Source organism: Engraulis encrasicolus, chromosome 5 (assembly GCF_034702125.1).
Source record: "Engraulis encrasicolus isolate BLACKSEA-1 chromosome 5, IST_EnEncr_1.0, whole genome shotgun sequence".
In the NCBI taxonomy this organism is placed as follows: domain Eukaryota; kingdom Metazoa; phylum Chordata; class Actinopteri; order Clupeiformes; family Engraulidae; genus Engraulis; species Engraulis encrasicolus.
The window spans coordinates 45,243,722-45,263,721 of NC_085861.1; the positions used below are offsets into that span (position 1 = coordinate 45,243,722).

Sequence of the window (20,000 nt, forward strand, 5' to 3'; positions counted from 1 at the left end):
GTAAAGTGTGTAGGTCAACTGTATGTGTCAGTTTATGCCGGTACCCATATCTCACCTGCGTCTGTAAGTCTGTCTGGTTCACCTCTGTCTGTATGTGTAACAGTATCAGTTTATGCCGGTACCCATATCTCACCTGCGTCTGTAAGTCTGTCCGTCTGTCCCTCTCACCTCTGTCCGTACCATATGTGTAACAGTAGGCCTATCTGTCTATGCCGGTACCCATATCTCACCTGCGTCTGTAAGTCTGTCCGTCTGTCCGTCTGTCCGTCTCATCTCTGTCTGTATGTGTAACAGTATCAGTCTATGGTAACGGTCCCGGTACCCAAATCTCACCTGCGTCTGTAAGTCTGTCTGTCTGTCCGTCTGTCCGTCTCACCCCTGTCTGCATGTGTAACAGTATCAGTCTATGCCGGTACCCATATCTCACCTGCGTCTGTAAGTCTGTTCTGCAGGTGGTTCAGAACAGCATCCAGCTTGTTGTTGTGGCCTCCTCCTCCGTTACCCCTGTGACGATGAGCGTGGTGGGACAACCTTGGGTGAAGAAACCCGTCCATCTCGTTGCCATCCTCATCCTCCCTGTCATCATCGTCTTCGCTGTCGCGCCCGTCGTTGTGACTCCTGTCGGAGCGGTGTGCGTCATAGTGTCCGAGGTCATCGGACACGTCATCGTCATCGTCATCATCATTGTCATCGTCATCGTCATCATCATCGTCATCATCGTCATCATCATCATCGGTCTCGTCATCCTCGTCCTCATCATCATCTCGGTCATCATCATCATCTCGGTCATCATCATCATCGTCGTCGTCATAGTGACTGCTGTTGGGATATCCACTGTCGCGGTCTCTGCCGGTTGAGGTGGTTTGATGGCCGAGCTGTTCCTCGAGGGCCGTGATCTTTCGCTCCAGGAGGTCCTTGAGAGAGGTGGAGTAGCTCATGGAGGTGTTATGGATCTGCCAAAAAAAAAATCGTCACATTTTAGTATGTCATGCTCTATATCCCCTCCACCCTGCCACCTCACAAAACTGAAGCTAAGTGTGGGGGATATGGATCAGAAAATTAGCAGTACAGCATATAGATATTCATTATTATAAGGATTTCTTTCTCCATAAGTAGAACATTTGAAAGCAACTGGAGTGAAATATATTGTTCAAGACACCTACATACATATCTCAGATACTGGTGCACAGTAAATGTTTCAGGTAAAATTCAACACTTACGAAGAAGGAACACCAGAATGGGTGTTAAAATGGACTCTCTAAGTGCTGAATGAACACTGCAACTGCCACTGTAACTGCATTTACAGCAGTGGTTCATCACTTCATCATAAGCCTGCCAATGCCCCCAAATGGACTAATGCCCCCAATGACAACTAAGCACCGCCATCTCTCAACTGTATCCTTCTCAACGCCCCCCTAAGGCTCTCCAACGCCCCCTGGGGGCTGAACCGCCCCTGTTGAGAAACACTAATTTACAGTGTGTTATTTGCACCATGCTTGCCCCTGTCAATGCAACAGAGACCTTTTTTTCTAGAAAGTCATTTAGGAAATTATTGATTAAATATGATCAATTCATTATCCAGCCCTCACTACATACGCCAAGTTAATCAGGCTCAATCAGGCTACATCATTCTGGATCAAGACATTTGGAGAGACAACAAATGGTTGTGTGTGCCACTTGCTATCAGGCAAGACAGGAACGCTCTTGGAGCCTCAAGCCAGGGTTCCGGAGTGGGTCATGAAAATGTAAAAGTATAAAATAACTTTTCCCTCCACTTTATTCCTAACCAACGACGGAAAGGAGTGGGCATTTGAAACAGAAGCAGTGTTAACTTGACTTAAGACACAGGAAAGGCAAATGGCATGATACAGATGAGGAGATTCAAATGAATGAAAGTTATATGACAATTTAATTATCAACTGCAAGGTAACATTACATTTAACTCAACGCTACTGTAGGTTACATAGGATACAGTGAAATCAAATACAGTTTACCCAAGATAGACAGAGAGAGAGAGAGAGAAAGAGAGAGGGAGAGAGGGAGAGAAAGACAGAGGTTGGAGCCCCATTCAGAGGTTTGATGAGACTCCCAGAGGAATTTCTGAGGTGAGCTTATATACGGCAACCCCCCACCCCAAAAGTGTCCTTTGTCTTGCTAGGGCCAGTGGCACTTTGGGGGTGCCACATCTTCAGTGGGGGGGGGGAGAGTTAGCACAAACAGGCCCAAACTCTCCTTGAGATAGCATCAACAGTGTAATCTGAGTCATTCAATAATCTCCATATTTACAGTTGACCCTTTGATACAATGAGATATGTCAAAATCGCATTGAATCACAAAACAATGGATGACTGGAGATGATAATGTTGATGGCTGGTGGAACCTGGTACTGTTTCACACAGGGCACTGATGAATGTAAACTGACATCAGTGTCTCTGTGTGGCTACGAGTGACTAAAGGTTTTCTCATGAGGGGTCCGTCACAGCAGGCATCCTTTATCATGGAGGGGTGTCGAATTCTGGCAGTCTTCTTATCTTATCAGTCTTTTCAGAGTTTAGGCATTTGCATACAGAATGATTGACTGACTGACACGGCATGTGGCTTGAAACAGCTGCATCAGAGGTTTTCATTGAAACAGTTAAAATACATTACACTTGTAATTTCATCCCAGCTAACCAGTCTTCTGGTCTGTTACAGAATATATTCACATATTTAGCATCACATTGGTGTTTACATTATTGTCAGAGAAGAAATGAACAGTAGTGTGTCCTATGAGTGTTATCTCACTTGTTGCTAACTGAGGCCATTTTATTAATGCTTCTTTGCCTCAGGCCTTTTTTTTGCTCAGGGCAGGCTACAGGGCAGGGCTTCACATTTTCCCTAATTGTAGACTTTGACTGTACTTTGCAGCCTTGCTACTTACATAATGGCACCAGCTCATTTGCAACCTCAAATAGATAACTTTTAGTTAGGACACATAATCAGGTAAATATTCTTCCACACAATATTTGGTTGTAGGTAATAATACTAAAAGCACGGCCTTTGCGGTTTCACACATAAACAGCTCTAGTCTTCAAACAGCTATCCGATGCACACAACTAACGAGCAAGCACAACATAAAGTCTACTGCTCTAGTAAGTATATGCAAAGAAGGACGGCCTTTTAGACGAGCTTAAACGGTTCCAACCTGCAAACAGCCTGTCTATGGCTTTGTAAGCACACACAACAGCTAAGACATATTATATAACCTTTCAACTTTCACATGTGCAGTATGAATATAACAGGCATTGTGAATAATTTCTTGAAGGTGGCGAGGTAAATGTTGTGTTCACAATGTTGCAGTATACCTGCTTGTCATTGAGTTTCGCGTTGGCTCACGTTTGACACTGAAAGGCCACCATAGGTGGCGCAGGGGTTATTGGGATTACAGGAAATAAATGTTCAGTTGATATCACGCAAAGTAAGTTGTGCCTCTCGTTATTTATGGGAATATAACATTGGCGACGAGGATGGCTGATACTGCCGTTTTTAATCTGCCGCCTCCAGACAGTTTTCTTCCCCTCCCTGGAGAACCCATTATTCCGTGGAGCCAGTGGAAAAAATCTTTCGAACAGTATCTTTTAGCGACTGGTTTAGACACCGCGTCGAGCGCGAGGAAGCGCGCCATTCTTCTGCACTTGCTGGGAGCGGAGGGGAACAGAATCTTCAATAGCTTGGATGGCACTCTTGACACGTACGCTGCTACTATCACGGCACTGGATGGACATTTTAAAAAGTCACGGAACACACTTTTCCGTCGGCTGGAATTCAGACAGAGAAGTCAACGCCCTGGTGAGTCTGCTAGGCAATTTGTAACTGATTTAAAAGCCTTAGCGCAGCACTGTAATTTTGGAACCATGCGAGACGAACTCATACGAGACCAGCTCATTGAGAAAACTTCGTATCCCAGAGTCCAAGAGGAGTTACTACTCAAAGATGACACACTAAAATTGGAAGATGCACTGACACTCGCCTTGCAAATAGAGACAGCAACTTCATGTGCGGCAAAAATAGCTGAAGGCAAGCCCCAAACCAACGTCATGGATAACAAGTCCACAGCCCTGTTAGGTCAGTCAGTGCAGCCTGTGCAGGTAGAAAACCCACTCCAGCCTGCTGCAGTGCAGGTCGCCCGCCCCCAACAAACACGACCACAGAGACGCTGTGGAAATTGTGGCTCCAACCGCCATGCCACAAGGGCCCAGGACTGTCCTGCTAGGGGCCAAACATGCAGACGGTGTCAGAAACCTAACCATTTTGCTAAATGCTGCCGGTCAGCTCCGGCCGACTATCCTGGACAGTCACATGACCCCGTGGTTCCAGTGCGCACAGTAGGCCCTCATCCAGTGACATTCTCCAGGTGCCCCACATACCTGGATGGCTGCTGTGTTCCTCTTCTCCTTGACACAGGGGCCAAAGTGTCACTGCTGAATGTTGACACATGTAAACTGCTCTTCCCAAACAGACAACTGTTGTCCCCATCCACTGCCCTGTGTGGCTACGGCCGTAGCAAAATTGATGTTGTCGGTCTACTCTACCTCCCAGTTCGCTATGCCTCTGTGTCTGTGAACCGCTTCCCATTCCACATCACGCGCCATGGCGAGAACATCATGGGCCTCGACCTCTTCCTCAGCCTGGGCTTTACTCTACATGACAACAGCGGAACACAGATACTACAAGTGACATCACCATGGCAACAACGCCGGCCTGAACTGTTCGTCGGCCTTGGGTGCCTCACCGCATTCACTCACAAACCACTCCTGGATCACAGTGTGCCTCCTGTGGTCCAGCCCCTCCGGCGTATTCCCCTGGCACTTCGGGAAGGCGTTACACAGGAGCTCACCCGCCTCCAGGGTGAGGGCATCATAGAACCCATCGATGCCTCCCCATGGGTGTCCAACCTCGTCATCGCCAAAAAGAAGTCAGGTGGCCTGAGAGTCTGCGTCGACCTTCGGCAGGTCAACAAGGCAGTGGTACCTGACAAGTACCCCCTTCCGACAACAGAAGAACTCACCACCCACTTCTATGGCTCGAAGGTCTTTTCTAAGCTCGACTTACGCCAGGGCTATCTGCAAATCCCTCTACATCACTCACACCGGCCTGTACCGTTACACAAGAATGGCCTTTGGGCTCAGTTCAGCGCCCAGTTGCTTCCAGAAAATTATGTCCACAATCCTAGCCAGCTGCCCCGGTACTGTGGCCTTCCTAGACGACATAGTTGTACATGGACCGGATACTGACACACACAATGCTCGCCTGGAGCGTGTTTTCGCCTCCCTCAGCCGCCACCATGTAACCCTCAACACAGAGAAGTGTGTGTTCGCCGCACCTGCCATCGACTTTGTCGGATTCCGTGTGTCCGCAGAGGGCATTTCTCCTCTCCAGTCCAATGTCGCAGCCATCAGTGCAGTGCCCGCCCCAACAACAGCCTCACAACTGGCTTCATTCTTGGGGATGACTGCTTATTACATGCGGTTCCTGCCACAGTACTCCACTGTCACAGCCCCACTGAGAATGCTTCTCAAGCATGATGCCCCCTGGATCTGGACCCCGGACTGCCAGGCAGCATTCGACGACCTAAAGCAGCTCCTCACCACCTCCCCGGTCCTGGCACACTTCCAACTCGAGTGCCCTACAGTAGTCACCTGTGATGCATCTGCTGTCGCCCTGGGCGCCGTCCTGTCACAGTTTCAGGATGGCGTTGAGAAGCCCGTAGCCTTCGCCTCCCGTGCACTAAGCCCCACTGAACAGAAATACTCAGTGGGTGAAAGAGAAGCACTTGCCTGCATCTGGGCGTGTGAACGATGGCATTTGTACCTGTACGGACGATCCTTTACCCTACGTACAGACCACCAGGCCCTCACAACCCTGATGTCAGCCTCGGGAGGGGGACACAGGCCCCTCCGCCTCCACAGGTGGTCAGACCGCCTGCAGCAGTACGATTTCCAACTACAATTCATGCCCGGCAAGTCCAACGTAGTAGCAGATTTCCTGTCCCGCCCGGTCACCACCCACTGTCCGGCTCCCTCCCCAGCGGATGAACAGGACACCGTCCACTGCTCTGCTGTCTTCACAGAGGACGAGGAGGAGATTTTACACCTGGTCCACTCTCCCCTGAAAGACACAGTTTCCCTCCAGGATCTGGAGTCCGCCTCGGCAGCAGAGCCCACCTTCAGCAGACTGCGCGACTACATCAGACATGGGTGGCCTGCCCATTTCCCACCGGAACTGGAGCCGTACCATCGAGTAAAGAACGAACTGTCATGCTGGGGTGAAGCCTGCATTGCCCGTGGCGTCCGTGCTGTCATTCCAGCATCCCTCAGAGAGTGTGTCTTGCAGATGGCACATCAGGGACACCTCGGCGTTGTCAAGATCAAGCAAAGGTGCCGGGAAACCGTGTGGTGGCCTGCCATTGACCGGGCACTGGAGGAACTCACCCGCGACTGCAATGCGTGCCTCACCAGCGGGAAGACTGGGCTACCCACTCCAACTCCACTACAGCCAATAGACTGGCCATCTGCACCATGGGACCACTTACAGCTGGATATCTGTGGGGAACTGCCAAACGTGCCACACCACCAGAGGTTCCTCGTGGTTGTCTATGACCTGCATTCCAAGTGGCCTGAGGTGGCTCCCATGGGTACAGTTACCTCTGCAGCTGTGATTGACTTCCTCAACCAACTGTTTTCCCGCTGGGGCCTGCCACGCGCAATCACCACAGACAACGGGCCCCAGTTTCTGTCCTCAGAATTTACTACGTTCCTCGCCAACAACGGTGTCACTCACATCCGTACCTCCATCTACCACCCCCAGGCCAACGGCGGGGTGGAACGATTCAATCGATCCCTGAAAAATGGACTGCGTGCTCACATGGCAGAGGGATATTCGCTCAAGGCAGCACTGTCTCAGACCCTCCTCCACTACAGAGCAACTATCCACTCTACGACTGGGGTCTCCCCTGCCGCACTTATGCTGAAGAGGGAACTGGTGCTACCTCTGTCGAGACTCCGTCCGCCAATGGCCACAGCTCCACGGCCAGGCCCAGCAGCAGTCAAAGCCCACGTCAAGAGACAACAGCATTCCATGAAGCAGAGGTTTGACAAAAAGCACAGGACCAAGTGGCCTACTATCCAAGTTTCAGACTGGGTCAGAGCCCGCCGGCCCCACAGAGCCAACAAGCTGTCATCCTTCTGGTCGGCCCCATGCCAAGTCGCTCGACGGCTTGGTCCGGCTTCTTTCCAGCTGATGGATGGTTCCCGTTGGCACGCCAGCTGCCTGCGCAGGGTGCCTTCCCCTCTCCACCAACCTCACCTGACAGGGGTGGTGCCGAGACCTCACCTGACAGGGGCGGTGCCGAGACCTCACCTGACAGGGGCGCAGAGAAACTCAGCTGCTGAGCCAATGGAGCAGATCAACCCAACAACTGAGCCCGCCCCTCCAGTGCCAGATCTGGCCGCTGCACTGCCTGCACCCCCTCCGGTGCCAGATCCGGCCGCTGCACTGCCTGCCGCAGCGGTGCCACCAGCTGCCCGGGGCCTGGCTTCTCCTTCAGCCTCACTGCCGGAGCCCCTTGCTCCTGAGCCACGCCCGGTCAGGGCCCGTACACGCCCTGGGCACTTTGAAGACTTTGTTGCCACTTTTCATGTCTGAGTTTTAGGGAGAGGGGGGGAAATGTTGTGTTCACAATGTTGCAGTATACCTGCTTGTCATTGAGTTTCGCGTTGGCTCACGTTTGACACTGAAAGGCCACCATAGGTGGCGCAGGGGTTATTGGGATTACAGGAAATAAATGTTCAGTTGATATCACGCAAAGTAAGTTGTGCCTCTCGTTATTTATGGGAATATAACAGCAAACAGCCAAGGTGATAACTTTTAAAACGTGAAAATGCCCCGTGCGCAATTTACTAAAGCCACGCGGTGGGGACACAGTAATGCATTACATGGCTATGAGAAATCTATGCTCATTAGCAAGCAAACGTGTCTTCTTACCACACCGCTGCGTTATGACTTTGTCGGCGTTTCATTGCGCTGATCCGTGGGCATCTCACTTCGAAATTAACTCTTAAGATGGCGTGAACACATCTGGTAAAACCTGTGCGAATACTGTACATGCTGGGAGAAATACACAAATCATCCATCATACGCATAGTGGAGCAACGGTCTGAAAATCATAGGCATGTCGTGAACATTTGTGGATTTTTTCCTTCTTGGAGGTGGCGGCGGGGGTCCTGCGCGATATCTTTCGAAGGTCGGCGAGTCACACGAGCTGCTTTGATCATTATCAGTCTCGAGTGATGCGCGACGCTTGAGAAAGTATGGCGGAGGATGGCCGAGTCCAAGTTGCCAACATTTTTGCGCGTCATGTCCTGCTTTGTTAGCCTGATAAACCAGACTAAATGTGGATGTCTAATTTAGTCTGGCCTCGATCCATAATACATCCGAAGATTGTTGATGAGAACAACCTTCCCTCAAAACCCTGCCCACTTTGATTCAAAACACATCTTTGCGTTGTAATTGGTTTGCCAGATTCTTGGCATTCTGGCTTCATTGAATCATTATGCAAGGCCAGACCCACCCGTAGACAAAACATTTTGCCGTCCAGCGGGTGGCGCTGGTTCACCAGGCTACTGCTTTGTTGCAGGATTTACAACATTTTCTGTGACCGCTTACTTTTCGCCTAGAGCGCTTCTTTTTGGGCCTTTGTTTGCTCGACCTTGCAAGGCATCGGAGAGCAGCCACACTGCGTTCTTCTAGAGAGGCGTCGCTAACCACAGCTTTTGTATCGGCTTCACATGGCGCGCGGGCAGATGTGCCAGCGGCATCGGTGCGCTCACGATTCATTTTCCCATTTAACAGTTCCATATTGTTCACAACAGTTGCAAGGAAATCATTCAGCCGTTCAATTGTCTGATTTTGTTCTTCAATCACTTTCTGCTGCTTCTCATACAGTATATGCATAATGCCTTCAGAATATTTGCGTTGCTTTGCTTTTGTCTTACGCATGCCATAAAACAACCAGTAATGATATATATCTTCCTCCTTAGATTCTACCGTAATGCGTTTGGTAGCCAGTTTCTCTAATGTATCAGCCAAATTGCATTTCACTGCGTTCAGAAGTTTACTTCTGCCCAAATGTTTGTCCATTCTGCATGGGAAGGATAGCTGAACTTTCTGAATTTGCTGGTGAGATTGTAACACTTTGCCAATGTACTTGAAATAAGTTAGATTCCTACTCACCAACCCTCAGATTTGTTCACACGTCCCGATGCAGAATTGTTTTTCGTTAATCTGACTCCAAATTTTTGCGCATTCAGGGATCACGTCGGGCGCACCACTGTAAAAGTATAAAATAACTTTTCCCTCCACTTTATTCCTAACCAACGACGGAAAGGAGTGGGCATTTGAAACAGAAGCAGTGTTAACTTAACTTAAGACACAGGAAAGGCAAATGGCATGATACAGATGAGGAGATGCAAATGAATGAAAGTTATATGACAATTTAATTATCAACTGCAAGGTAACATTACATTTAACTCAACGCTACTGTAGGTTACATAGGATACAGTGAAATCAAATACAGTTTACCCAAGATAGACAGAGAGAGAGAGAGAGAGAGAGAGAGGGAGAGAGGGAGAGAAAGACAGAGGTTGGAGCCCCATTCAGAGGTTTGATGAGACTCCCAGAGGAATTTCTGAGGTGAGCTTATATACGGCAACCCCCCACACCAAAAGTGTCCTTTGTCTTGCTAGGGCCAGTGGCACTTTGGGGGTGCCACATCTTCAGTGGGGGGGGGAGAGTTAGCACAAACAGGCCCAAACTCTCCTTGAGATAGCATCAACAGTGTAATCTGAGTCATTCAATAATCTCCATATTTACAAACAAATAGCCTTCTCTCATGTAGGCTATGAAATGGTAAGGACTAGTTTGAAGGATCCATGTGATAAAATAATCATGATAAACTAATCAATTATCAATCAGGTAATATAAAAACAGACTACCGTATCTGTAAAGTAGACAAATAACATTCCAGAACTTCCTGAAAGTGAAAGCCCAACTGGGAAAGTTCAACTCCCATTGTCATTGTGACACAGCACTCCACAGTACACAAGTGTTCACTGCACACTGCACACAACGAAATGGCATTTATGGCACCCATGCAAGGGGGCAGCTCCCAATGGCGCCCCTGTGGAGCAGTGCCGCGGGACGGTATCATGCTCAGGGTACCTCAGTCATGGAGGAGGATGGGGGAGAGCACTGGTTAATTACTCCCCCCACCAACCTGGGGGGGCGGGAGTCGAAACTGCAACCTTTGGGCTACAAGGGTCTAAGAAGTGAAGGATTTCTGCCCTGATAGAGTTCATTGGCACTCCTTAAGGAAGATAGGAGATCAGGGATTACAACCCACCCAGTTCTTAGAATGAATGACGTGTGTCCCGCTGTGAGAAAACACTGTAGCGTACAAAGTCACCTTACATACAATTGGCCTGAAGCTGATGCCAAGTGCTTTGGCTTTGCCCTTTCCCTCTGGCTCTAAAAGTATCCCTCAAACATGAGGAGTAGGGCTGTAACGATACGTCCAACTCATGATTTGCTTCGTATCATGATTTATGACCTACGGTTCGATACACCCCACTATTTCACATTATAAAATAAAATTCTGAATTAAAACTATGAGAGTTTATTGGTAGAGGTTACAAGAGGCTATAGTAGTAATTTTAAAAAGTTTAAATATAATAATGATGATGATTTGAAGCTTGGAAGCACGATTACTTCATATCATGTGGTTGCTTTTTTGGACTGATGGGTAACAAAACTTTGAAAGGCCATATCACGATATTGGCTCCTTGTATTGCGATACAGTATCGTGACTCTGTGTATCGCGATTTCTCGATTCGATACAATATCGTTACAGCCCTAATGACGACCATTGAGATAGACATGATGGACAAGAAAAGATTAAAGCCTGGGATTCAACAATCTTATGGAATACTGCAATATCTGTGCTTGGTCCACATGACATTTTTCTTTCAGACCAATGCACCTGGCCTGGGTCAATGACGTTTTTTTTGTTGTCTCAGACGTCAGGTGGTACAGCCACAGTTAATGTCAATAAATGAATTAGTAATTAGTACTTAATGCACAGCAATGAATATGCAATGGTCTTTATACAATCCACTAAAAACAAAAACAGAATAATTTAATCCAAACAATAGTGGCATTAACTGTAGTTGCACCCTGTGTGCTGCTTCTAAAACGTCACTCACCTCTCCTAACATGCCATTATGCAGTTACAACTGCTCTATTTATTTCTATCTGTCACTGTCCCTGTCCCTGTCCCTGTCCCTGTCCTGTCCCTGTCTCTGTCTCTAACTGTGTCTGGGTCAGTGACTGTCTCGGCCTCTGTGACTGTCACTGACTACGGGGGTAGGCCTATGTCTGTATCTGGTCCTCTGTCATTTCTCCCTCTCTCTTGCCCTCTTTCCTCTCTCTCTCTCTCTCTCTTGCCCTCTTTCCTCTCTCTCTCTCTCTCTCTCTCTCTCTCTCTCTCTCTCTCTCTCTCTCTCTCTCTCTCTCTCTCTCTCTCTCTCCAGGTGAATCCTGCTTTGGTGCTGCTCAGTGCCTGCCCTGCTTGTAGTGTGTCAGGAGAGATCACCCTAATGCCCTGTGATGTCACCACACGGCACGGCCTCCCGCTGTCACTGCCATCTGTGCACCACTGGCCAACCCACACTGGGCTGTGAAGTAGAATGGAAAAAGAGTATAGATATTCTTTCTCCTAGCTCTCTTAACCCATTAAGACACGGTGTTATGCTGTTACCAGAATGGCAATGACCAAGTCGTTGTGCGTTACTAAAGGCCCTGTGTCATGGTAGTGTATAGTTGTTACCTATTCAATGATAATTACATTGTGCAACTGGAGGTACGGGGCTGTGGTGATGATGCACCAGGCAACTTTTTGAGCAATGCGTCTGGTCGATGACAGGATAAGATTTTGGTTGGACTATTTATGACTAAAACACTTTTATCAAGAGAACTTAGATCAGCGGTAGAAAACTTTTGATGCTAGAAAATAAGAGCCAATCATGTTATTGCTCAACATGATTTTGAACTTTGCTCAAAAAGTGATTCTGTGTATCATCGCCTATGTTTCTTCCCAGGGCTGGGGTGGGCCCAAAAATCGGACCGGGCAATTTCAGCCAAGACCGGTCCGCCAGGCATTGAGAGAGACAATGAAGCGAGAACATTTTTAGTCCTCTATTACGAGCTATTTTGACTACAACAGCCAAAATGAATGTTTAAATCTAACCTGGAGAGTTTAGTTGTAGCTGCATTGAGAGGAGGGCCAAGCCAAGATCATCAACAGTCCACCGGGCAAATGCCCTGTAGGCCTATGCCTTATGGCCAATCCAGCAATGACTCTTCCTTGATTCCATTTGCCCTTGCCTTTTGCAATGCACAGGGAAGGCTAGACCCCAAGGCAGGTTGGCACCACCTACTGTTTCTGTTCAAACTCATTTCACAGCAGCTCAACAACTCACTGAAGTGAAAGCGACAATTGGATCAGACTTGAAGGAACCCCACATAGAGAAGAGGATTTGACAAAACTTGTGGGATTGCCCAGTGGTCAGCTCCTGGTGTTTCTCTCATTATATGCTGACGCTGTTAAAATATGAAAATGGGATCTCAGACACAAGATAATCTTTTTTTTCTGTGGAATAGATCTAATGAATGTGTTACTTCACTTGCCAGTGGCTAATGGAGGTTTACTGGTTGTCTGAAATTAAATTCTGCTCTCCCGTACAGCAACACTCAAACATTTGTGGAGATATCCGAGTTAAATAATAGACTTTTGCCTTTTAGTCAAGTCATTCTCTGTGATACTATGTACTGTATGTGTAGCTCCAAGAAGAACATTGAACTGACTTGAATCTGATTGCACCCCTTTTTAACTTATTCTCTGAGGCTTTTTAAACCTTTATTCATTTTCACATGACATGATAGTGGAGGAGAGACAGGAATTGAGTTGGGAGAGAGAGACGAGGACAGGACGGCAAAGGGACCCGGGCCGGAATCGAACCCCGGTCAAGTGCCCTACCATTGATGCTAGCCACGTTGTGCCCTCCTAGTGACGCAACACTTTCAGCGTTGCAACTAGTCAGGTCAAGAACAATGCAATAACTTTCTGAGTTCCCGAAAATACTTTGTCGGTAAGCAAACAACCATAAGCAAACCAAGGGAGGCAGGTCAACCATACCGTTTGGGAAATGTTAATTGTTATGCTCTTGGTCAGACCAAGTCTCGAAGAGATTTGAACGTCGATGATAATCAGGCTACGTTGATGCCACAGTAGGGCCGGATTGCGCCCTTTAACCTCTAATTCAACCACCAACCCCTGACCCCTGACCTCTGACCCGGTCTGGTGCAGTGCATTCTTACCTGCAAGCTGTCCAGCCTCTCCTTCAGCATGTGCAGCATCCTCTCCAGTTCCTCTGGAGACGATGAAGATGAGGAGGATGAGGACGGAGGTGACATCTCGCCAGGATGCTTCTCGCCGAGCGCTGACGTCTTATGGTGCCCCCTGAGCCCCATGGCCGGGTACAGAGCCTCGGGGTCGCCGTGGTGCCCGTTGTCAGGGTAGACGATGTGCCCGGAGTGGTGGGGGTGGTGGCGGTGGCGGGGGTGGTGCGTATGGTGTGTGAGGTGCGGCTCGGGCCCCATCGGCTGGCCGCTATGCCCGGCGGTGCCCATGCCCCGGCCAAAGCCCTCGCATAGGGCCAGCTTGGCCGTCAGCTCCCGGATCTTGTCGCGCTGGTCCAGGATGGTCTCTTTCTGCTGCACCAGGCTCTCCCGCAGGTGCAGGATGGTGGCCTTGGCCTCCTCGGGCAGCCCCCACCAGCTGCTGCCACTGGTGCCAGCTCCACCAGCTCCATCTCCACCACCACCACCACCACTGCTGCTGCTGCTGCTTGGTCCTGCAGCATGCGGCCCGCTCCCCCCAGGCCCAGGTGCCCCCAAAGGCCCAACGCCTGCGGGGAAGCAGCCAGGGTCAGCGTCTAAGGGGATGGGGGTGCAGATGAAGCGCTGCTGGGGTAAACCAGAGGTGTGCTCATACCCTGCTCCACTGGAGTAGCTGGCTCTACAGCAGAGTAACGCCACCAAGGGGAGAAAGGTGTGTCTCAGCATTTTGTGCTGGTGCTGTTGGCTGGTGTTGGCACGAAGGGTGTGTGTGTGTGTGTGGCAGCAACAGCTGCTGGTTATCGGGTGCCTGTGATTGCTTCCTTCCTGAGTGTGAGTGTTTCCCTTGTAGATAGCAGGCAATAGGTAGTCTATGGAACTCAATAACTGTGTGGGTGATTTTGAGTGTCTTGAATGACCTGATAAAGCAAAAAGTGGCTGTCTCTTTGCCACCTCTACATTACTCCTCCAATACAATAAGTCTTCCTCCCATCGACAAGCCTGAGGCACTTGTTGGAAAATCCTGTAGGCGTGCAAAAGGCTGGCAGGGTGAAGTTCAGTTCAGTAGGCAGGTGGGGTGATAGTGTCCTGGATTGTTGGTTCTGTGAGGATTTCCTCTTCCTTCCTGTGAGGAAACACACACACAGACAGACATCTTCTCAGCATCGTGTAGACATATTGTAGCCGCACCACAGTGCTTGTAGATCAGGGTCACAGCATCAGAGGGCTACATGACCTATTTACCTTATTACCATGCCCGCTAACTCCACCTCATAACCATGCAAGCCCACTAACTCAACTCCTATCAATGCGTTTCATGCTCCCACAGCATCTCCTGTCTGCTAGTTCTGGTTAGACTGCCTATAGACCTTCTGATTGATTTAGCACTAACTGCTACCAAAATAATAATCGTGCATGTAACCGTGGATAATAAGAATCGAGACAGTTTAGTATTAATATTTAGTATGTATTAACCTAATGCATTTCGGTTTTGACCTGTCTTTTTCTGAGGTAGGCTACCATTCATTTATGGTTAGGACTGTCTACTCACTAGTCTATGCCAAGTAATAAATCAATAAACCAACCAAGTCAAATGCTGATAAGTTGTGGTGCTGTATGCATGTGTTTTCGTAAATGTCTATAATAGTGCTCGCATGTGTGTGCATGCGTGTCTGTGTGTTGGCCTGGCACACTTGTGGTTGTTTGGCTGCTAAACAACCCCAGGGCTTACTTACTTACACCACTACGGTGTAAATCTGATCCTGTCTGCTCGACTCCAACGTATAGTGTATAGTAGCAGCGGCCACTAAACTCTCCCGACAGGGCCTACAATCCCTCTTAGAGCGGCGCCGCAATTGGCTTACAGGGGATTCATTGCTAAAGGAGCGGGACGTTTACCAGAGGAAAATCTACAGACATGTAGGCCTACATGTGCAATCATCAAGCACGAGAACCTCAACTTTAGCATTTAGAATTCAACAATTGCATGTGTTGCATCATATCAGGTTATATGATACCTGGCTCTATGTCCACTACTTTTACTTCCACTTCTGTAATGTTTTGGGTACACCACACACATGCACACAGGGGCCCCGCAGTCTCATTTCATACCTTGCTCTGTAATCAAACCACAATGCCATGTTCTCTGCCTGCCTGCCTGCCCCACTTGAGATCATTGAACTCATGTAAACCAAACCCATCACGCTATCGCCCCCTTGTGTCGATTATAATCTGAAAAAGCTATCTTCGCCATTACTTTCATTTATCTAGTTTACAGTTTAAAATTCAAATTTACATTTTGTAAAACCCTGCTAAGGGTTTGAACCTCCAGCTCTTTGAGCTCTCTTACTAATAGACCGTGCACAGCTTTAAACTTAAATCAGCACTAGATGCTTCTGTGTGGAAGACTTAATTAGCCACAAAGTGTGCCAGTCACATGGCTGTGTTGGTGGCTTCGACTGGTCTGGTTGGGTTTGGGGACACTATATTCCCCTGCTGTTGTCACAGTGGGACAGTAAGTGGGCGGCCGGCCGGCCGGCGGTGGCAGTGAGTGACAGTGGCACAGTGCCAGCGTCTAGTGTGGTCTTAAGGACATCCTGTGGCTGACATGGAGATTACTCTCATCAGACGAGAGAGCTGCCACACAGACAAATCAACCCGACCCACTCAGCACTGTGTGTTCACCACCAACTGTTGGCCTTGTAACTTGCATGTAGGCTATGTGTGTTGCTGATTAATTAAGGGGACGCTAACCAAAACACTTGTCTAGCCGGTGAGATGGGATTTGCCTGTGATATGGCAATGAGGTCATGGGTCAGGCTGGCCCTAAACTGTTCTGTACTGTTTGCCATTGGGGTCAAAGGTGAATGCCCTACCTAGGGTATGTCTACCACCTATGGGTTCAATTGCCATTACAGGACATGTCAGAGAAAGGGCGCTCAGCCCGAAATATTATTGGGCGAATAAAACAAGTTGAAAATCAGGGAGTGTTTTTTTCAATTCATGGGTCTACCTGGACCTATTTGAACACCTGCCTGCACTGTCACACTGTGTTGCATCTTATGGCCATTTTATAGCTCTTGGGACATGGCATGGTAGCATGTTGCTAGTCTCTAATGTTTCAGTTAGCATTCAATGAATTACTGTTATTTCACCCAGGTCAAAAAAATGTGTACTTAAGTGTACTTTAAATATATTTAATTTTCTGAAAGTATATTTTAAGTACACTCTATTTATCAAGTACAGTACTTAAGTATGGTATTTAAAAATATACTTATAGTTTAGTGTATTTTAAATATATTTTAAAATAATTTGTATTATTAAAGTTATGTACTTAAATATAGTTTTATAAAATATACTGTTAGTGTATTGTATTTTAAATGTATTTTAAGTATATTTGTATTTTAAAAGTAATGTGCTAAGTGTAGTATTGTCAAATATACTATTAGTGTATTATATTTTAAGTGTATTTCAAGTATATTTGTATTTTAAAAGTAATGTGCTAAAGTGTAGCATTATAAAGTATACTATTAGTGTATTACACTTTAAGTGTATTTTAAGTATCTTTGTATTTTAAAAGTTATATACTTAAGTGTAGTATTATAAAATACACTATTAGTGTATTGTATTTAAATGTATTGTAAGTACATTTGTATTTTAAAAGTAATGTGCTTAAGTGTAGTATTGTCAAATATACTATTAGTATATTGTATTTTAAGTCTATTTTAAGTACATTTGTATTTTAAAAGTAATGTGCTAAAGTGTAGCATTATACAGTGTACTATTAGTGTATTATATGTTAAGTGTATTTAAAATATCTTTATATTTTAAAAGTTATGTACTTAAGTGTAGTATTATAAAATACACTATTAGTGTATTGTATTTAAATGTATTGTAAGTACATTTGTATTTTAAAAGTAATGTGCTAAAGTGTAGTATTGTCAAATATGCTATTAGTATATTGTATTTTAAGTCTAATTTAAGTACATTTGTATTTTAAAAGTAATGTGTTAAAGTGTAGCATTATACAGTATACTGTTAGTGTATTATATTTTAAGTGTATTTTAAGTATCTTTGTATTTTAAAAGTCATGTACTTCAGTGTAGTATTATGATATATACTATTAGTATATTCTATTTAAATGTATTTTAAGTACATTTGTATTTTAAAAGTAATGTGCTAAAGTGTAGCATTAGAAAGTATACTATTAGTGTATTATATTTTAAGTGTATTTTAAGTATCTTTGTATTTTAAAAGTTATGTACTTAAGTGTAGTATTATAAAATACACTATTAGTGTATTGTATTTAAATGTATTGTAAGTACATTTGTATTTTTAAAGTAATGTGCTTAAGTGTGGTACTGTTAAATATACTATTAGTATATTCAATTTTAAGTACATTTGTATTTTAAAAGTAATGTGTTAAAGTATAGTATTATAAAATACACTATTAGTGTATTGTATTTAAGTGTATTTGTATTTTGAAAGTAATGTGCTAAAGTGTGGTATTAGAAAATATACTATTAGTGTATTGCATTTTAAGTGTATTTTAAGTTTATTTGTATTTCTAAAGTAATGTGCTAAAGTGTGGTATTAAAAAATATACTATTAGTGTATTGTAATTTAAGTGTAGTTGTATTTTTAAAGTAATGTGCTAAAGTTTGGTATTAGAAAGAATATTTGAAACGTACTTTAAGTTAAGTATGATTTTAGTATATTAAGTACACTTGTACAAAGTTTGATTTTAGTACCAAAAAGTCAACTTAAAATGTGTTAAAGCTCTACTTAATTATATTTCAAGTGTATTTAAGTATACTATAAGTTGTCCCAAAATAACACAACTTAAGTATGTACTTCTGCAGCATGCTATAAAGTGCTTTCTTATGACCTTGAATTAGATTTGTAGCATACTTCAAATAGTTACACTTAACCACATGTTAAAGTACACATTAAACATCTTTTAAAGTGAATTAGTAAGTATATTTAAAATGTACTTACAGTTAAGTATGATTTTAGCATATTAAGTACACTTCTGCAAAGATTGATTTTAGTACCAAAACGTCAGCTTAAAATGTGTTAAAGCTCTACTTAATCATACTTCAAGTGTATTTAAGTATACTATAAGTTGTCCCAAAATAACATTCTTTAAATACACACTTTTGAAGTATATTTTAAATACAAAAATACATACTTATTAAGTATATTAAGTACATTTTGTTTCACCTGGGTACTTTTTTTAACCATCATTTTAGTGTATTTTAACCTAGGCTTATTTATTCATTATGCTTTGTAACATTAAATAACCTTCCACCTTCCATTTTGTTAATGTATTTTCATGGTAAAAACACCATATTGAAGAGCACAAACAGATCTTAAAAAGGCATGTAAGGCCTTACCTATTACACTTTTAAGCACAATACTGAAGTCTGTACTTAAGTTGTGTTATTAGTGTATTAAGTGCACTTTAAGTGTACTTTTTGGTGCACAAATTAAACATGTAAAAGTGTCTTTAATTCGATAAAAACACACCACCACCAATGATTTCTAAGTATTATTATTAAATATATAAAAGTATACTTAAAGTGTACTACTCAAGACTATTACTTCAAGAACGTAATTGTGCCTGTTGAAGAACAGGTAGTTGTGGTCTAGTGGTTAGAGTGCAGGTCTGTGGTTCAGTGAGTTGTGGGTTCAAATCCTGGTTGAGGCAGTGGTTGTTGTCTGAAGTGAAGGTGAAAGGAAGGTTCATGTGAATGGCTGATGGTTGTGAACAAGACAATGTACAATGGAAATGAGCAATTCGAGATTACATTAATGTTTTTTTCATATACTTTTGAAATATATTTCAAGTGTACTTAAAATAAATATATTTGAAATGTGCTTAAAGTAAAATCTACTTGTAGTATACTTAAAATACATTTAGAGTCAATACACTTAAAATGTACTTAAAGACCTTGAAATAGATTTGTAGTATACTTAAAATACACTAAACTGCATGCTAAAGTACAAAATAAACATATTTTAAAGTGAATTAGCAAGTATGTTTGAAATGTACTTAAGTTAAGTATGATTTTAGTATATTAAGTACACTTGTACAAAGTTTGATTTTAGTACAAAAAAGTCAACTTAAAATGTGATTAAGCTCTACTTAATTATATTTCAAGTGTATTTAAGTATACTATAAGTTGTCCCAAAATAACACAACTTCAGTATGTACTTCTGCAGTATACTATAAAGTACTTTCTCATGACATTGAAATAGATTTCTAATGTACTTAAAATGCACTTATCCGCATGCTAAAGTTCACATTAAACACATTTTAATGTGACTTGGTTAGTATACTTATAATGTACTAAAAGTTAAATATATTTTTAGTATATTAAGTACACTTGTACAAAGTTTAATTTTAGTACAAAAAAGTCAACTTAAAATGTGATTAAGCTCTACTTAATTATATTTCAAGTGTATTTAAGTATACTATAAGTTGTCCCAAAATAACACAACTTAAGTAT

General features: G+C 44.5%; 1 protein-coding gene across 1 annotated transcript in view; it reads right to left on the bottom strand.

Moving 5' to 3' along the window:
* The window catches only part of si:dkey-283b15.2 (neuronal pentraxin-1), a 26,196-nt gene that overhangs the window by 3,179 nt on the left and 3,017 nt on the right, over positions 1-20,000 (bottom strand). The window contains exons 2-3 of the mRNA XM_063199916.1: positions 13,471-14,170; positions 428-953 (exon numbers count right to left, since the gene is read on the bottom strand). Coding sequence (XP_063055986.1) covers positions 428-953; positions 13,471-14,170 — 1,226 coding nt within the window. The remainder of the gene's footprint in view (positions 1-427; positions 954-13,470; positions 14,171-20,000) is intronic.